This window comes from Dipodomys ordii, unplaced genomic scaffold (genome assembly GCF_000151885.1).
Source record: "Dipodomys ordii isolate 6190 unplaced genomic scaffold, Dord_2.0 Scaffold196, whole genome shotgun sequence".
In the NCBI taxonomy this organism is placed as follows: Eukaryota; Metazoa; Chordata; class Mammalia; order Rodentia; family Heteromyidae; genus Dipodomys; species Dipodomys ordii.
Genome location: NW_012267412.1, coordinates 1,872,140 through 1,892,172, shown reverse-complemented (window position 1 = coordinate 1,892,172; position 20,033 = coordinate 1,872,140). Strand labels below are relative to the sequence as shown.

Genomic DNA, 20,033 nt, shown 5'->3' with positions numbered 1-20,033 from the left:
AAAAGAGAAGGAAGGGAGAAGGAGAAAGGGAGGGAGGGAAGAGAGGAAAAGAGAGATGAAAGGGAAGAGAAAGGAGGAATCTTACTTATACTGTAGTAGAGTTGTGAGTGCCAACTTGATAATATGGTGGAGAGTGAGTTCCTCCACATCACTTTGCAGCCGTTATAGTAAAGATTGCTTCAAGAAAAATGAACAATGAACTAGGTCCTAGTGGCTCATGCCTGTAATCATAGTTAGTCAGAGGTAGAGATCAGGCAGTTGGAGGAATCGAATCCCAGGGCAAAAAGTTATCAAGACCCTCATCCCAACCAATAACTGAATGATGCAGGAAAGATCAAGGTTCCGGCCAGCGTGGGCATAATCCTGTCCTCAAAGTAAAGCAAAAGAGGTTGGGAGTATGCCTCAACTAGTAGAGTGTCTGCCTAGTAAGTACAAAGCCCTGAGTTCAAACCTCAGTACCATTAAAAAAATAAATAAATGCTAAATAGAGAAAGAAATTTTGATGAGGAACAGAATACTGACAGTATTACAGTGCACATAACAGACTATGAAAGAAAAATAGTAATTAGAGACATCAGATACCTCATGCAGGTGCCTTAAAAAGTCATCTATAAGGGACAGATGGACATTGTCTGACCCCTTCTGTTGAGCTCTTAATTGACACTGCATCATTATATAAACTATATAAGTTTTCTAACAGGAAACATATAACATTAATCTAATACCGGGAAAACACAAAATAAGATATCTTTGTTTTTCTTTTTGCCAATACATGGGTCTGAACTCAAAGTCTCCTGCTTGTTCTTCTTGCTCCACTTGCATTCTTTCACTTGAGCCATGCTCCAGCCGTTTTTTTGCTAGGCTGGCTTCAAACTGTGATCCTCCAGATCTCAGTCACTTGACAAGCCAAGATCACAGAACATAGCTGAACTTTTTTTTTTTTAGAAATTGTATATTTTAAAATGCCAGTGTCAACTGGGCACCTGTGGCTCATGCCTGTAACCCTAGCTACTCAGAAGGCTGAGATCTGAGGATCATAACTCATTAGCCTAGGCAAGAAAGTCCATGAGACTAATATCTCCAATTAGCTGCCAAAAAGCTAGAAGTAGAGTTGTGGCTTAAGTGGTTAAGTGCCAGCCTTGAGCAAAAAAAAAATCTAACAGACAGCTCCCAGGCCCTGAGTTCAAGCCTGAGTAACTGCATAAGTACATACACACACACACACACACACACACTCACACACAATGCCACTGTCTTAAAAGGTACCATGATGGCTCACAACTGTAATCGTAACTACTCAGGAGGCTGAGATTTGAGGATCAAAACTCAAAGACAGCCTGGGTAGAAAAGTCCATGAGACTTTTATCTCTAAAAACCACTCAGAAAAAGCCAGAAGTGACCATGTGGCTCAAGTAGTAGAACGCTAGCCTTGAGCACAAAGAGTTTCAGGCACAGTGTCCAGGCCCTGAGTTCAAACCGCAGGATCAGTTAAAAAAAAACAATAATCACCTAAGACTCGGAACTATACAGTGCAGGGAGCACTTCTGCTTTTATCTTACTGCTGTTGGCTGTTGCATCCATCACTTTTCAAACATATGATCAGCAAAAAAACTTTTGGCATAAACAATGGCTAACTGATCTCCAAACTCTTTTTAAGTTCCATAATTTCCAATACTATTCAAATAATATAAAAGTAAGTGACATCACGACAGATTCTACTGAGGTTAACAGGACAATGAGTTAGGAACAACTTTGGACAATAAATAACTTAGAAGAAATGGAAATGCCTTGAAAGATGTCAACTACCCGAGCCCAGTCAAGAAGAAAGAGTTACCATGATCACAGTTCTATGCCTATTAAAGAAGTGGAATTTATAACTAAAAATCTTGTCACAAAGAAAACAGATGGATTTAGTGGTGAATTCTGTCGAACATTTAAGACAGTAAATGTACTAATTGTACACAGACACCTCAAGAAAATTAGGGGAAACTTGAGGGAATAGGCAGGGTTGAGAGACCTGAGGGCGAACAATGGTGGCATTGATAGAGATGTATTATACTCATAAATCAACATTTTGAACAAACCTCTCTGTACAACTACTAAAAGATAGTGTTAACAAAGAGAGAGAGAATTAGAGTAGAGGAAGTAACTCACCCATAATACAATATAGCAAATAAAGACATTACAAGAATAAAAAAAAATCACAAACCTACATCCTCATGAATATGAACATAACACATTTTAGTAGATCACCTTGAAATATAAACATTTCAAAGCTGGATGAGCATCTAATGTAAGCACTGCTTACGGGTGGTGGTGAAGGTGAAATGGAGCACAGAATCACAGAGCTGGAGCACAGAGCTGGTTTCAAAACCACAGGCTTTGATTATACTCCTCTAGGATTTAGCAGTATCCTCAGAGAAAGAACTCAGAGCAAAAACTGCTGCTTCCCTGTCCCCCAGCCTTAAAGATCATGAGTACCTGCCCCACATTGTTGGAATGTAGCCTGCTTTGCATTATGTTTTTGCTGGCTTAACTAAAGTCCTAGAGGGGAGGAAATTACATTCTCTTGCTCTTCCTCATGTGGGGCAGGAATTTAGTGGGGGCTGATTTGCTTGACTGAATGGAATCTAGGGCGGCTGGCTACATACCAGATGGGTGGACCACATGGGCCCAACTGAAGAGAGTTGCTCTGGACATGTCCTCTGGGTCTGGAAAGGGCAGAGGACAGCTCTGACACACTAAAAGCCACCTACATCCTAGAGCTTTGAAATAAGAAGGCAAGCTGAGTCCAATATCAATTCACTTTTTTCACTAGGGAAAATATCAGGGACAGAAGGTGATGACTGGTCAAAACCAAGTCCTTCTAGAATTCATAATATCCATTATATTACACTTCAGTTCTAAAGTCATGATGCTAAAATATTATATTTGAGGGATTCCATTAGAATCAGCCAACTCACTCTAGGTGTTTTCAGGTCTGTCATTGATGGAAACCCATCCCACTACACCTGGCCTTTGCTAGCATCTATCCAGACAATTGTCTGTATGAATCTTGAGAAGGAAAACTGAAACTTGGAGAAAGCTTTGGGTGCTGGCATTGTAGCTCAGTGGTATAGCACTTCTTTGGCATTCTTGGGTTCAACTCCCAGCCTGAAAGAGAATGAAGGTTTGGAAGAAAAGGAGAGAGAGCATTAAGTGCCAGTGGCTCACACCTTTAATCCTAGCTATTCAGGAGGATCAAGGTTTGAAGCTAGCCCAGGAAAAAAGACTAGCAAAAGCCAAGCTAGAGAAGTGGCTCAAGTAGTAGCACACCAACCAAATAAATCAAGTAATGAAGTCCTAAGTTTAAGCCTTGAAGGAAGAGAGGGAGGGAGGGAGGGAGGGAGAGAGAGAGAGAGAGAGACTATACTTTGGAGACTTCAAGTTTGGTTGACAAACAGACCTATATCCAATTCCCCTGTGTTGCTTCTGTTCCGGGCTCTTCAGAGCAACGCATTTTGAGCCCAAATGTCCTCAGGTAACATGATGATCAAGCCTTCCAGAGCCATCCTTACACAGTATTTAATAAGTGACATGCACTGCTACTTCAGGATAAGGAGTAGTTCAGGACCCCCAAGTATCTGGCAACACACCAGGTTGCTGTGCATAAGTGGCAGGTTTTTCTCTAAGGAAGCAACTGTTCTGCTGTCTCTTCTTTCACGCTACTCTGAGCACTGCAGGTGCTTCATTGTTTTGCAGAAACCTTCCCGTGCTTAGTCAAAATTGGATTTATTTACAGACCCATATTTAACCAGAGCATTCGCCCATATGGTCTCATAGCAACATCTGGTACAGTGGCATGAATAGAAATAAAATTGAAACTTCCTTTCGAATAGAAAGAGAAGTGAGTAGAAATAGAAATAGAATAAGGGAAGGACCTTCTCATTTTCTAAGACTCAAGCAGAGCCCAGAGACCCACAGTTCTGTCCTGTACCAGGTGAGTGAGGGGAGCTGAACAAACATAGGCCCAGCTTAGGAGACAACTGCCATTCTCTCTCCATTCATGTTCTTCGACCTCATTGTGGCCCAGGATGGCCTGGGAACCCTTCACTCCTCAGCCTTACTCACTCCCCCGACTCTTCCTCAGTGACAATTTCAAACCTTTGCTAGAAACTCCCCTAACTAAAACCTCTTTCATGTTGACTATTTTCATAGCCCACGTAGACGTAGTCATATAGCACATAAAGTGCATGCATATATAAACACACAAATAATCCCACTAAACGTGTTAGTCAGTTGTAGAGTACTGTGTTAACACGGGTTCCATCCCCTGCTCTGGAGAAAAACAAAGCAAAAATAAATTAAAATGTGCTATTGTAGTGTCTTAAACCACCTAGAAAGCAAAGAGTGAGTAATATATTATTGTTACCTTAACTTCTATAACCGCCGTTACTTCTATTCCTGCTATAATTTCTATTTCTTTCTATGGTTTTGAGTTATTGTTTAGACTTTCATTTCAATCTGCTGGACGTACTTTTGCATTTCTTAATGAATTCCTTGTGAATGCCAAGCAAGGAGAACTAGTATTAATGAGCTGTTTCAATTTCATTTATATAAGATGACTTGATTTCTCTCTCATCTCTGAAAAACAGGTTTGCAGATACAATGGTTGAAAGTTACAGTTTATATCTGAGAACTTTGGATAATATTAGCTCTTTCCCTTCTGGCACACCAAATTTCTAATGATAAACATACTAGGAATGTTATTCAGGATACCTCATAGATAATGAGTCCCTTTTCTCTTAATGTTTTCAAAATTCACTGTTGTGGGTTTTTTTTTTTTTAAATTACAACACACCTTAGTATGATCTTTTGCTTTGTTTTATTTTGTTGAGCTTGTGTCTTTCCTTAAATTTGGAAAATTCTTGGTCATTATTTTTTAAAATACTCGCTCTGTCCTTTTATTTCTCATTTGCTCTGAGACATGATGCTCCACGGAGCCCTTAGGCTCTGTTTACTTTGCTGCAGACTTTATGATTTCCGGAATCCTACCTCTAATTCAGATTTTCTCTTCTGCACGATCAAATCTGCCTTTGGATTCCACTTGTAAATTTTTTTCTTTCAATTATTATACTTTACAGCTCAGGAATGTCCTTTCTGCTTTCTTTTTAGGTTTTGGGGCTTCTTTATTGATATTTCCATTTTGTTCATATAATTTTCTTGGCTTTCTCTATGCCTTCCTTTAGTTTTTGAGCATTTTAGGAAAGTTGTTTTAGTGTGATCTAATAGATCTGTCATCAGCTCTTTTTCAGAGGCAGTTTCTATTGGTTTACTTATTTTTTTCCTGTGAACAGGCCATACTACAATGTTTCTTTGTATACCTTGTGGCCTCTACCACTTGAGTTACATTTCCACTTCTGGCATTTTGCTGGTTAATTGGAGATAAAAAAAAAATCTCTTGAATTTCTCTGTGCTGGCTTCAAACTGAAATCTGAGGATCTAACCCTCCTGAGTAGCTAGGATTACAGGTGTAAGTCACAGTGTCCAGCTGAGATAGGGTCTTACCAATTGTCTAGGATAGCCTGGAACTTATGGGTTCTAGCAATCCACTTGACCCAGCCTTCAGAGTAATGGGCTACTGGGGTCCACCTTGCCCAGATATCATACAACTTTTGATATGCATATAGTCCAGATTTTTTTTTCACTAAGCAAATCTGCTAACAATTTTCTGGCAAGAAAAAGTATTTTTCAAGTCTAGCCTGGCATGGTAAGGCACAATTCTGGTTACTTGAAAGTTAGAAACAAGAGAACAGAAGTTCAAGGCTAGCCTAGTCAAAAGTAGTAAAACTTTATCTCAAACCAAGCTGGGTGTAGTCACCCATACCCATGGTCCCAGTTACTCAAATGGCAGCGACGGGAAGATTGTGTTTCAAAGCCAAATTAGTCAAAGTTAGAATGAGACCCTACCTTAAAAACAAGCTACCTTAAAACATGCCATGGTTTAAGTGCTAGAGTGTTTGCCTAGCAAGTAATGCACCTTGAGTTCAACCTACATTACCACAAAAAAAGCAAAACAAAAATATTTATCAAGTTTCTGTTGACAAAGAAACTAGCATGTGCTACTTAAAAATACTTCTGAAAATTAATTGTGTGTGTGTGTGTGTGTGTGAGAGAGAGAGAGAGAGAGAGAGAGTGCTGATTCTAGGGCTTGAACTCAGGGCCTGGCTGCTGTCCTTTAGGTATTCTACTGAAGGCTGGTGCTCTACCACTTGAGTCAAGCTCCATTTCTAGCTCTTTGGTGGTTAATTGGAGATAAGATTCTCACAGACTTTTCTGCCAAAGCTATCTTTAAAATCCTCAGTAGCCTTATTAGTACCTAGGATTTCAGGTATGAACCCCTGGCAAATAATGGGTGATGGTGTCTTATGACCCTTGTATGTTGGTTTACAACCCACACAGTATACTCCCACATGTACCTTCTTGTTTATTTCCCACAGTAGTTGTCCCTCTTCCCTGGATGTCCTCTGATTTTCTCCTGCATGAAACTTCCAGGTATGACCTTACAACTGAATGGATGGCAGGACTCTGCTTTCCCGTGCCTATGGACTCCATCAATACAGACTAATATTGTAGGGTTCTTAATGAGTACATGGTAAGATTGGGTCATGGAATCATAATATCCTTTTCCAATGATGAATCAAGAACGCAGGAAGGGGCTGGGAAGGTGGCTCAGTGGTAGAGCTCTTGCCTTGCATGCATGAGGTCCTGGGTTCGATTCCTCAGCACCACATAAGCAAAAAGAAAAAAGCCAGAAGTGGTGCTGTGGCTCAAGTGGTAGAGCGCTAGCCTTGAGCTGAAGAGCTGAGGGACAGTGCCCAGGCCCAGAGTTCAGGCCCCATGACTGGACCAAAAAAAATAAAATAAAATAAGAAGGTAGGAAAATCAAAAGACTTAACAAGCTAGTAGCTTTTCTATGCTCCTAGTAGATACATTGTTGGAGCTCACATTTTTGGTCCTCCTGTCAATTCCATATCTGCACAGAAGACATTTTACCTGGGAGTTCATCAGGCGAATGGTTGTTTTCGTGCCCACATCTTGTTGGAAGTTGGCTGTGGGTGCCCCATTAAACCTCATAACTGCATCGTGATCATCTATAAACCACAAGGAAATAGAACAGAGGTGATGAGTGCTAGCAATGTGCAGGAAGAGAGAAGGACAGGAGGAAGAAAAGGTGGGAGGAAGGGGAGGGGGTGTGACAGCCGTTATTCCACACTTCATTCCATTATGACACATAGAGAGCAAGGAATTATAATATTTGTGTGTTACTCGGGAAAAGTTCACAGACAGAAATGATCACTGTCTTCCAGCTACTATAAAGAAACAGGAATTTATATTATGCATTCATGAAACCCATTCAATACATCAACACAGCAAAAAGTAAGCCATACCAGGTGCTTATATGCATAATCCTAGCTACGCGGGAGGCTGAAATCTGAAGATTAGGTTCAAAGCCAGCCCAGGAAGGAAGGTCTGTGAGACTCTTATCTCCAATTAACCACCAAAAAGACAGAAGTGGAGTTGTTATGGCAGAGTGCTAGCCTTGAGTGAAAAAGTTACAGGACAGCATGCAGTACTGGCTCAGTAGCCAGCATTCTGAGTTAACGCTCTAGTACTGGCTACCAGTGTGCCGCTTCAGTGGAATCACTGCTCCAGATATCAAAAGTCTTTAGGTGTCACCTAAAGATCATGTCTATTCATGTCAGAGAAATGAAGGAACTACCACATACTCCATCTGTGCCAGAAGTGCAAAGTACCTGAGGCACTTTGAAAAGTACATACCACTCAAGCCACAGATGGCACTCCATCATTCAGGATAACACCTAAGTGTTCCATTTAGAAACCTGAGGCCCAGCTAAGGGAGACAAAAATCTGATGTGGCAAAAATGACATAGGAATCCACAATGCTAAACTAAACTCCGTGACTTCTGCGGTTTTTATTAAAGCACTTTGCCAGACACATGATGATCAGGATCAAATACACCATCTCCAAAACACCTAATTACTTCCTAGAACATTTCTCCTTGTAATTCCTCTTTAAGCAGTGTTTGGAAGAGTTAGGAAAAGTTCTGCATTGAGCATTTGCCACTCTGATGGGGGAGGGAAGTGATGACTTTTAGGAACCAACCTAACCCAGTGTGCCTCTGTGACCCTACACAAGCTTATCCTAGCCTTTCTTCATCAAACAGAGTTTAGGTTCACCAGCAAAATTTGTACCAGGTTGGAGGCCAATCCAACCATCCTCCCTATGTGAGGGCCTGTTTGGGATATCATGCAGGACAAAAGACATTGGGTTCAATACATAATGACCTGGAAAGGAGATGCTTATAGAATTAAGGCATGAAAAACCCCTTCTTTATCTCCATCCCAACATAGGTATTAAACTATAACCTCTGGCATCTCATTACAGCCACTGCAAAATCCTCTCCTCAATCTGATGACAAATCACTGAAATGGACTGTCACTGAAATGGTTTAAGAGTTACATAGTCCAAATCTTATCAGCTTCCAGGGCAGGCACACTGAAGTGCAAATAGGACAAAAGTTACATCTTTATACAACTCAAAACAGCAACTAGCTTTGTGAGAATCAGCCAGTGGTTTCAACAGTGATCAATTGAACTCACAGGAGAAATGAAGATCCATTAGACACTGTACTTAGTCAACTTTACAGATGAATACATTATGGGTAAGAACCCATAGAAAGGAAGTAATCATTTCATAAAAGGACTATTTATAAAGCAGAGTTTATGGAAACAGCACAGCATAGCTTACACCAGGACTGGCTGCTATGAGAAGCCACAACTGGCCCCAAGTGTGCCCTGCATGAGGAGCAGAGACCCTGAGTTGAAAAGGGCAAATATCAGAAGCTGAAGAGAAACACAGCTATTGCTAATGTCCAGCCAGCGAGACAGGGGCAAACAGAATCCATACCTGAACCTCATCCTCTATCCCTTCAATCCCACAGGAAAAATGAGATTACAGAGCACTGATAGAAGAATGCCTTACAGGGCCTGAGCTTTTCAGTCAAGGGAACGCTACTAAGGCTACCTGCAGGGAGATTCCCAGAAAAATAGATGCCCTAGCCTCATTTTCCTCCTTCTCAGCTTCTATTGGCCAGTGCCAAATAGAAGCCAGAAGGCAAGGAATACCTACTGAAATGGTCCAAATTCGGGGAACAGGGCCAGATGGAAAAGGGTGGGGGAGTAGTAGGTAGGTTTGGAGGAGTAAATGGAGAACATTCGGCACAAAAAGACTTGGATAAGCCCAGGTACCGGTGGTTTATGCCATAATCCTAGCTACTTAGGAGGGTGAGATATGGAGGCTGCAGTTCAGACCAGCATGGGCAGACAAATATGAGATTCTTATATCTATTAACCAGCAAAAAGCCAAACTAGAGGCATGGGTCCAGTGGTAGAGCACCAGCCATTAGCAAAAAATGGAGTGACAGTTGGAGGCCCTGAATTCTAACCCCATTACTGTGACACATCCACACAGGAGAGGAGAATCAATCATTTTGTTCATTCAGCAAATATTAATTAATACCCGCTCTCTGCCAAGGAGAGAGCTCTAGGTATTTGACATATTGGTGTCTAAGCAAGAAAGACAAAGTCTTTGGCCTCAGAGAGCTCATATTCTAGATCATGGAGAGGCAACAAGTAATATTTTAACTTATGTATAAAAGTAACTATGAGAGAGCAAGGTAAGAGTTAACATTGTACAAAAGGAAATGCATTAATTACCTGGCTTATGTAAGTGTCACCCCTCTGTACATCACCTTTATAATAGCAATTCTTAAAAAATAAAAAGGAAATGTACTCTTTAACTGACTTATGTCACTGTAACCCCTTTGTACATCACCTTTAATAACAATTAAAAAATAAAAACAGATTGCATTTGACACTATGACACACAAAAACTAGGTCATGTGACAGAGACAATGAAGAACTCTCCTCTTGATGGTGTGATGATTTAAAAAAGGCTTTGGAGCTGAGACTCAAATGATAGCCAGGCACAGAAAGGGCCCAGAGCAGTACATTCCAACCACAGGGCACAGCCAGTATAAAGATCACAACAAGGGTAGGGATGTGGCAGAAGACAAATGAGGATCATTTGTAATGCTCAAACACGTTCTGCTCTTTTCCCTGTTTGGCCTTTGCTTATTGCCTTTGCCTCGCTCAGAAAAGCAACAAAGAATTAGTCCAACCAAAATTTTTTGTGGGTGCCAGTGCTGGGGCTTGAACTCAGTGCCTGAGCACTATCCCTAAGCCGTTTCACTCAAGGCTGGAGCTTTGCCATTTAAGCCATACCTCTACTTCTGGCTTTTTGGTGATAAACTAAATGTCTTCCCTGCCTGGGCTGGTTTTGAGCTGAGATCCTCAGACCTTAGCCTCCTGGGTAGCTAGGATTACAAGCATGAGCCACTGGCACCCAACTTCAACCAAATTTTAATATGAAGCTACAAATCATAAGAGCAAAGGGGCTAAGCACAGACTTCTTTGAGTCAAAGGAATGCTTTCAAGCTCTAGTGTGCTCTTAACCAGATGTGAAAATCTATTGACTCTCCATAATTAGGTCATGAGCAAAATGGGGGTGATTATCTTAGCCACTGTAGACTGTTGTAGTGGTTAAAAGAACAGCTAAGTTCAGTACACAGCAGCACACAAATGTTACTTCTATTGGTGATAGTATTTTTAAATGTTATTTGTTGGCAATCTCATGTCAAACAAATCTAACATATTTCAGTTTCCATGCATCAATAAGCTATAAGACTGAATGAAAAATTATGGAATCTACCATGGGCTGATTTATGGCACCGTTGGAAGCAAAGGACATTATACAATCTCTCTAGTGAATAACCTTGCTGTGGGTGGGGAAATGAACGTGAAAGTTATTTGGATATTCTAACCATGAGACTATTTTATCATTGGAAAGCAGTAACAGTCTCTTGAATTCTCTGTACAGAAAACTTTTTAGAGATATTATTTGTAAGACTAAACAATTTGAAGTCATCTGACACATCCAATAGTTGGGAACAGACTCAACAAATTCTGAACATTATAATATCTGGCTCTTTTCCTACCTAAGTCACAATTTTGTATTTTGATTAACTCATGAATGAATACAAAGAATAAATGGATTGATGCCTTAAATATTTGTTAGGTGAAATGCCCAGAGGAGTACACCCTAGATTTGAAGACTGAAATGTAATTTTTATTACATCTTAGGACCAAAGTCCTTATACAGTATTCATTTGAAGTTGTAACTGTGGTCTATAGAAAAAGATATTTTTGAAAAGTCATTTCCCTGTGATTTTGATTTGCATTTCCGTAATGCCTAACGCTGACCATCTTTTCTATAATGCTACTTGACCATTTGTTTTCGTTTTTTTGGAAAAATGTTCACTCAACTCATTTGTCTATCTTAAAATGAGATTCTTTGTCTTATTATTGTTGAATTATAAGAGTTCTTTAGACAAGTGCCAGTGGTTCATACTTGTAATTCTAGCTACTCAGGAGGCTGAGATCTGAGGATCCTGGTTCAAAGACAGCCCTGGCAGGAAATCTGTGACACTTGTATCTTCACTTAACCACCAAAAAGCCAAATGTGGAACTGGAGCTCAAATGGCAAAGCACTAGACATGCAAAAAAGCAAAAAGATAGTGCCCAGGATCTGAGTTCAAGCCCAATACTGGCTTAAAAATATGAGTTCCTTATGTATTTTGAACATTACATATTTATCAAATAAAATATTTGCAGATAAAAATGATTTTTAAAAATCCAAATGTAAAAGAAAGGAAAAGATATTTTAATTAATGTTTATTTAAGTCACTCAAACTAGTTTGGATTTTTGTTTGATTTTTTGTTGTTGTTTTTGGGATAGAATCTCCACCTGTAGCCAGGCTGGACTTGAACTCAGTATTATCCTGCCTTTGCTTTTAAGAAGTACATGAAAAACAAAGCTGTAGTGCCAATTCTCAAAGAGATACAACTTTTTCTCAAACTTAAACAATTTCTGCACCACAGACAATGATGACTTGAATAAAAAGGTTTATTTAATACTTGGAATCTCCTAAAGACGATCTCATTTTGTAGCAAAACAACTAAACAAATAATGGAGAAACCAAAAACCTGGTTATATTATAGATGAACAGAAACCAGTAACATTTAATTTCTCAAAAACAAAGACCAAAAGAAACAAAAAAGCAAAAGTCAAATTAGGTTGGGGCCAGACATTTGGCAGCCTTCATTAGTAAGTGGTGCCTATTTGGGGAGGGACAAAGTGTGATCTCACCACTTTTTTCTGTGCTAGAAAATCCAATTTGGGTCTTACATTTCTTCTTCAAGCCTGTGCTTGGATCCAGACCATTTTTCCTGGCAGTCATAGGAAAGAAATAAAAAAGGAGACATATGACCTCACCTGCTCCAGTACCTCCAGCCTGACAGAAAAGCAAAGCTTCCTTTGGTTTCTTTATAGCTTGATTCCTTTCACAATGACAAAAAATATTTTCTCTCAAAATAAGAGAAATAAAGGGCCTTAGGCAAATCAGTAGCTCTCTGCTATGTAGGCTTGCCAATACCGATAAGCATTCATTAGCGGCTAAAGGATTCTAAGAAAGACAAGCTGATATATTTTAACCAATGACTTTAACTATGGGGAGGGGTGCAGTATTCACAGATCCCTCTGAAAATCAACTGCAACCTATCGATTTTCTCACTGGCAAAATCCACAGACAAGTTTCCAGGTACATTATACACACCAACCCACGGGAACTTCTGGGTGCAATTTTAGGGATCAAAACCCCCTAAAGTTGGTCCATAGTCCCCAAATTAAAAAATAAACCTGCTCTAATTATTTCTTAAAGAGCACTGGGCTCACGCCTATAATCCTAGCTACCCAGGAGGCTGAGATCTGAGGATTGTGGTTTGAAGCCAGCCCTGGTAGGAAAGTGCATGGGACTTTCAGCAAAACGCTGAAAGTGGAGCTGTGGCTCAAGTAGTAGAGCATTAGCATTGAGCACAAAAGCTCAGAAATGGTGCCAAGGCCCTGAGTTCAAGCCCAGGGACTGGCATAGGAAGGGACAGAGAGAGGGGAGAAGAGAGAGGGGGGAGAGAGGGAAAGAGGGAGATAGGGAGAGAGAGAGAGAAGGAGCGAGTGAGAGAGGGAGAGAGACCTGCAAACTACCCATGTTATTGAAATCCAAAGAGTTGATATGTTTTAGGTAAGACAACAGAATTTTAGAGCCTAAAAGTAAGGTATAGAGCTATGCTTCAAATACTTTCAAAGATCAGCTGCAGTGTTTCTACTCTTGGGTGGTGGCTGAACTGTCTTTTTCAAATTAAATACTGCAGAACACCAATATATGAAACAGATCAAATAAAGCCATTGTAGTGATCCTGGATCCCCATCCTCACAACTCTGCTCATGACACTTCTCACTGTAAGAGACTTGAATACACTGCCTTGGTTCAGCTCCTCCAACTCACTGAGCCACCTTTGGGATCTCTTCTCCAAGATCGTTCAAGACACCCAGTCTTCACATACCTATCTCTCGGCCCAGTTGGGAGGACTTCAGGGATCCTGCTGATGAGACAACAGCACACCTGCTCCATGGCCCAGCCTTGGTCCGAATGTTCTCCTTGGGCAGGAAACCCTTCCATTCAGAGGTATTGAAGGGAAAATCTGTAGACTCTACCATGGATACGTTCACATGGTCCCGAAGATGGCAGCGCAGGGCCTCTGCACTGAACTTGACACCTGGCCCTGGCCCCTTGTAGGACACTTTGTACTTGTTCATAGTCAGGTAGTTCTTCCAGATCTTTTGCAGCCTGGGGATAAGGTTTTTGGATGAGCTGTCCTTGTTCCACACCTGGTAGGAGGCCTGTGGCTTGGCCTTGGCTGGGACTCTTGCACTGCTGAAGGCCTGGTTTCCCTTGTGGGGGTCCTGAGTGCCATTTGAGGAGACAGACTGGGGACCAGACCCCATAGCCAGTTTCTCAAAGTTCCTCAACACCTGTAATTCCTTGGCTTGCAACTTAAGGGAATCATAATAACTCCCTTTCTTCCTTTCCTTCCACACACAAATGACTGCAAACAAAAGAAAGGCCAGGACACAATAACTAAATTTTTTCTTCAAGTTGGTGTGGATCATAATGAAAGATGTATTCCAGAATCTGAGCAGGAAAACAAGCCTACAAAAAAAAAAACAGACAGGACAAAAAAAGTGATGGAAAGGACATCTAAAAGTGGCAAGCCATAGGGTAGATAGGCTAAGCAAGAGATTGAGAGCAAGCAGACTTAAATCTGGGCCCTGATCTACCTTCCACCAACTGTTGAGCACATCCTGAAAAAAAAAAACTCAGCCATCATGTGGCTTTGAACATAGATCATATTCCCCCAGGCACTCCCTTCTTTCCTGCCCAGCTCTGAACACTTTGTCTTTCTCCTTATTTATTTATTTTTATTATTTATTTGTTTGTTGGTGCTTGAACTCAAGGCCTGAGAGGTGTTCCTGTGCTTTTTGTTTGCTCAAGACTAGCACTCTACCACTTGAGCCAAAGCTCCACTTTGGGTTTTTGGTAGTTAGAGATAAGAGTCTCACAGACTTCACCAGGCTCTCTTTGAACTGTCATCCTCAGATCTCAGCTTCCTGAGTATCTTGGTATGCTTACAGGTGTAAGACACCAGCCCCTGCTTTTCTCCCATTACTTTTTGTACTCTGAGTTTCTAGTTGCCTTGGTCTAGGTCCTGCAAGAAGCATTGAGGTCAGAAAATATTTTATATATCAATGCATTCATAGAGTATTAGACTGTGTTAAATAAAGGCATGCATTCTTCTAATAATGTAAAACAAAAGGGATCAGCCAGCCAACTATACTATATCACAAAACCCAGATTCTTTAAAATCCTAAATCACAACAGTCAGAGGTTATAGATTTGTAATGTGCCTCTCTATGGACTGTGATGTTAGAATCGTGCCAAGAATAGCTTCACAATGTAACACTCAGTTTTGTGTCATGCACCACAACAAAACCACTCTTTAGACAAAGAGCTTGCTCACCTCATGACAAAGGATGGGAAATCTTGGGCAGGTATCTGGACAGCAGACATGTGGCCAATTGAAGAAATGAAAACACACACTTATTAAACCCATGAGATGTTCTTTCATTTAATTTCACCAAAATCAGGGTCAGTGTCATACATAACTCCAGAGAAGCACATGCATCTCATAGAGTAACTTGAAAAGCATCTCCTAAGCTGTTCAGAGGGGTCTGAAAATCACTATGATGACGGTGCTAGATCTCCATTTTTACAGATTTGCAACCTGAGGCTTTAAGGAGTTAAGGAAAGTGCTCAGGATCGCAGAGCTCAGGAAATACTTGCCCTGAGGTTCAAATCCAAATGCGTTTGAATCCCCAGTCATGTCCTTTTTACTATACCACACACAGAACTATTGAAAGTTCTGGAAAGTGCTCTTTACTAAACAAATAGAGCTAAATAATCCCACTTTATATCTGGGTATGTATCGACTTCGTTCCCTCAGAATTCACCGGGTAATTAATGGAAAATGGAAGCCCTTTGAACTCAAATATTATGTCTTTATCTTTTGGAAATCATTAAATTCTTTCCTCAGTCTCTGAGTTTGCTTACCAAAGAGTAAAATCAATTGCTCCTGGAAGTTTTCTAACCTACTAGGAGTCTGAAGTACTTTCCCGTGAAGCCGTGGCTATTAGGGATAAGGTGGTAGACATTTTCCATTGAGTATGAAAACTGGGTTTGTGTCCCCCGTGCTTGGTGACCCCTGGTCAAGTGAATATCTCTGCCTCTAAATTTCTATAGGATGATAACTTCTGCCTATTCCATTCATAGAGTGCTGGGAAGACCACACAGAGGATATGTTAACAGACTTGGAATGAGCTAAAAACAAAGTAAGGGGAGGGATTTTAAAGAGACTCCGTAGAGCAGTCCTTTGGCAAGGGGGCATGTGTGGGTGACATCGGTCAGTGAAAGAGGGCAGAGTAGACCACTGGTTTTGACTTACCAGCCTGAGAGGGAGCCTCTTTATCTGAGAATCTTTAATTGAATAACAACTGGATCTTTCTTGGTACCCACTGGCATTACCAACTAGAGCAGTATTTTCTACTATTCCAGACCTTAGGAACCAGTGGTGGGCGATAGGGAACAAAAGCTTTGGACATCCTCTGTACACAGAAGACAATATTTCTTCTTCTGTTTGTTGTTGTTAGTTGTTTTGTGTCTGTTTGTGTGTGTGTGTGTGTGTGTGTGTATGTGTGTGTGTGTGTGTGTACATGCCAATATTGGAGCTTGAATTCTGACTCTCAACTAACACTTCGGTGTTTTTTGCTCACAACTGTCACTCTACCATTTGAGTCACTCCTCCTGTTTCAGCTTTTTGCTGGTTAATTGTCTCACAAATTCATCTGCCTGGGCAGACTTCAAATTGTGATCTTCAGTTCTCAGCCTCCTGAATAGCTAGGATGATAAGTATCAGCCACCAGTGTACAGCTAGAAGACATTATTTTTGAACAACAGATAAAGGGCTTGTTGCATTGTCAAAAACATGCAACATAACTAACCACATGATCATGTAAGTATCTCAAGAACAATTAGAGAAGAAATAGAATTTAAGATCTTACTGCACTTTACTCCAATTTATCATTGATTTATTTTTACTGTTGCACTATGAAGTAGATAATCACAATTCTATGTTAAAAATGAAGAGGTCAGGTCTTATCGGGACAGGCTTCTGTAATGCCAGTAGCTCATCAATGATGCCATAACCAGGATTACAAACCCAGGTGTTTCTAACTCTGAAAGTTCACAGTTTTGCCATTGGAAAACAGAAAGCTAGCACTGGGACAATGAAAAGTCAGTGCCAACCATCAGGACTCAGAAGTCAGGAAGCCTAGAAAGGCAGCTCAGTTGATCAATTATAGAAAAAGCACTTCAAGCACGTACAGTAGACTGATGGGCACTGGTGGGCACCCTGAACCACTCAGGAACCCTTTTCCATTAGCAAAGTTTATAAAAGCCAGAATAACACTGATAGATAAGCAGGCGAGATTTTTATGAGCTCCATTTATAGCTGACCCAAATGAGGTTTTAGAAATACAAGCAATTTAAAAAGTAGTATGGGTGATTCTGAAATGGTGGGTTTCTAACTTGCCTTTTATGCCTATCAGTGAAAGGAAATGGAAGGGAGGGGCTTGATTCACCCCCTTGGGACCTGAGGTTCAGTGGAGGCTCATATTAGCTTTTCTTACATTCTCAGGAGGGAGGAGTTCCCACACATACAAACAGGCCCAACTACAGTCCTGTTACCACATCTCACGTTTCAGTCATGGCCTCACAGCACTCATCTGAAACTTGACATCAGGGCTCAAGTGGGCCTTCAGCTGAACCCTATATGAGGTTCCAAAACCACAGGCTAGGTGGAGTCTCTGGTCATAGGCACTTAGAAATGCAGGACCCTTTCTCACTTCTTAAGTGATCCTAATAAGACAGAGACAGGAGAAACTTTATCTTAAGAGCCCAACCAACAGAAGAGAGTACACAACTTCTCTCCACAGAGTCTTTGGAAAAATTCACCATATCAGTTTTGAGTATTCCGATGGCAATCAACTGTCTCTGAAGCTACCTTCTAAACTGTACATTCTCTGCCCTTATCTACCATGGGAGCTCACCCCCATGTCAGCCTGTGCTAGTCCGGCTCCCAGCTGCTTGTATTGCTCTCTAAAGCTTGCTAGAGGAGAACTTCTGGCATCATTTCTGAATAACAGGACCTAGCACAGTATCTGGAACAGAGCACTGCCCAATAAACCACTGATGATGCTGATCAAGAAGCAATGTACTCATAAACGGACAATGAACTGAAACTCCTTTGTACAATTACTTAAAGAAGAAAAAAAATTGCTGAACTAAGCTGGATGCTAGCAGCTCAAATCTGTAATCCTAGGTACTCAGAAAACTGAGATTTGAAAATCATGTTCAAAGCCAACTGGGACAGCTAAATTTAAGAGTCCTCTCCCCAATTAACTACCCAAAAACCACCAGTGGAAGTGGGGCTCAAATGGTAGAATAGGCTTCTACCTACCAACTCCCACTATCACCAAAGATACTTCTTGACCCTGAACCAGCAGAAAGAAAAGCTCAAAGTAAGGAATTCTGCCCTGATCTACTCATCCTGACTTTGTCAGTGTCAAATGCAGCACTTGGCACATAGTAGGTGCTCAAAAAAAAAAAGGGCACAGTGAATTACATAATTCAAATATTATAGTTAAAGCTTACAGAAATGAGCAAGGTACCTACCCTCCCACTCTGCTCCTCTTTGAATCAGCAATTACAAGACTAAGAAAGAAAAGAGAGAAGAAAAACAAGCAAAGCTATGGTCGGACATTGTAGCTTGAGGTTCCTTGCCAGCGTAATCTGCCGTACTATTGTTCATTCAGGAATGGATTTCTTGGCTTGTCCATCCCCAGGTTTTTCTTACCTGCTTCTAGCTAATCTCTTTAGGGCTGTAAATCTTCTAGGTCTTCAGGAACTAGCACTATTCTCCATGGGAGGGATATTCGTTTTGCTTGGTCTGGAGGCCAAGGCTCATTTTTCTCAGGATGATCAAAAAGCATCTGTAAATATACACAAAAGGGGAGGTGAGCATGGCTAAACAGATTAAACATTAACAACACAAATGAACACTTGTGTTATCTAGGTTACTGCATAAACCAGGTTCTCTGAGAGCTCAGAAAAAAAAAAAAAGAAAAACTTAGGACAGTTGCAAATGGTTTGGATGTGACAGCAGAAATAGACCAATGTTGGATAATAATACAAAATAAGAATATCCTAGAAAGATTTTATCTTTCTAGATAAATTGCTGCTTAGGGATAGTTTTAAAATAAAGTTCATCACCAAAATAAACTCCAGATAGATTTTTCTAATGATTTATTTTTCATAGGATATTTATATCATGTGACAGTTCAATCACATAAGTGAAACATAAAGCTTACAAAGCTGTAATCTCCAGATTCAGAATTAAATACATTAAAAAAATACATAAAAGCAAAAGTATTAGAAAAAATCATCCAGGATGGTGAAAAAAATAGATATTTAAATTTTTGTAATTTCATGTATATTCCAAAATGTGCATGTGTTACTTACTGAGGTAAGCAGAGAGTAAGGGTAAATAAGAAAAAAATAACAAAATCACTAGAAATGTGAAAAACATTTGTAATACAGTAAAATCACCACAATGATTTTTAAAAAGCATAGAAGTAAGTAAAAGGCTGAGTTCAGTGGTAGATTATCTGTTTGGCATATGAAAAGCATTGTGTCTAATCCTAGTATAGCTCAAAAAATAGGGTATGTGTGTGTAAAAAAAATTTTTTTTTGGTCAGTCCTGGGGCTTGAACTCTGGGCCTGGGCACTGTCCCTCAACTCTTCAGCTCAAGGTGAGCGCTCTACCACTTGAGCTATTGTGCCACTTCCAGTTTTTTGAGTGGTTATTGGAGATAAGAGTTTCACGGCTGGCTTTGAACTGCAATCCTCAGATCTCAGCCTCCTAAGTAGCTAGGATTACAGGCGTGAGCCACCAGCGCCCGGCTGTGTGTAAAATTTTTAAAAGCTGAAAATGTATCTGTTTATCAGCTCTATTTTTTGTGCAATGGAAAAACAATGACAAAAGAGCTGGACATGACAGCTCAAGCCTGTAATCCCAGCTACTTAAGAGCAGAAATTGGGGACTGTAGTTTGAGGTAGCCCAGACAAAAAGATCTTAAAGCTCCTTCTCAACCAATGGTTGGGCACTTTTGTCATCCCAGCAATGGAAGGAAGCACAAATAGGAAAATCAAAATCCTAGACAACCTGGGCCCAAAGCGAGACTCCATATTGAAAATAACTATTCCACAAAAGGATAGCCAAGTTGCTCAGGTAGTATAGCAGTTGTCTAAAGCAAGTACAGACCCTTGAGTTCAAACTCCAGA

At 40.5% G+C, this 20,033-nt stretch overlaps 1 protein-coding gene across 7 annotated transcripts in view; it reads right to left on the bottom strand.

Annotated features, from left to right (window-relative positions):
• The window catches only part of St6gal1 (ST6 beta-galactosamide alpha-2,6-sialyltranferase 1), a 69,471-nt gene that overhangs the window by 9,889 nt on the left and 39,549 nt on the right, over positions 1-20,033 (bottom strand). For 4 of the 7 annotated variants that reach the window (XM_013034802.1, XM_013034801.1, XM_013034799.1 and 1 more), the window contains exons 2-4: positions 18,547-18,682; positions 13,582-14,228; positions 7,036-7,133 (exon numbers count right to left, since the gene is read on the bottom strand). In XM_013034802.1, the coding sequence (XP_012890256.1) occupies positions 7,036-7,133; positions 13,582-14,188 (705 nt within the window). In that variant the 5' untranslated portion in view covers positions 14,189-14,228; positions 18,547-18,682. Of the gene's footprint in view, positions 1-7,035; positions 7,134-9,925; positions 10,291-12,457; positions 12,758-13,581; positions 14,229-18,546; positions 18,683-20,033 lie in introns of those variants that run through there. The other 3 variants (XM_013034804.1, XM_013034806.1, XM_013034805.1) reach the window with 3 other exon arrangements.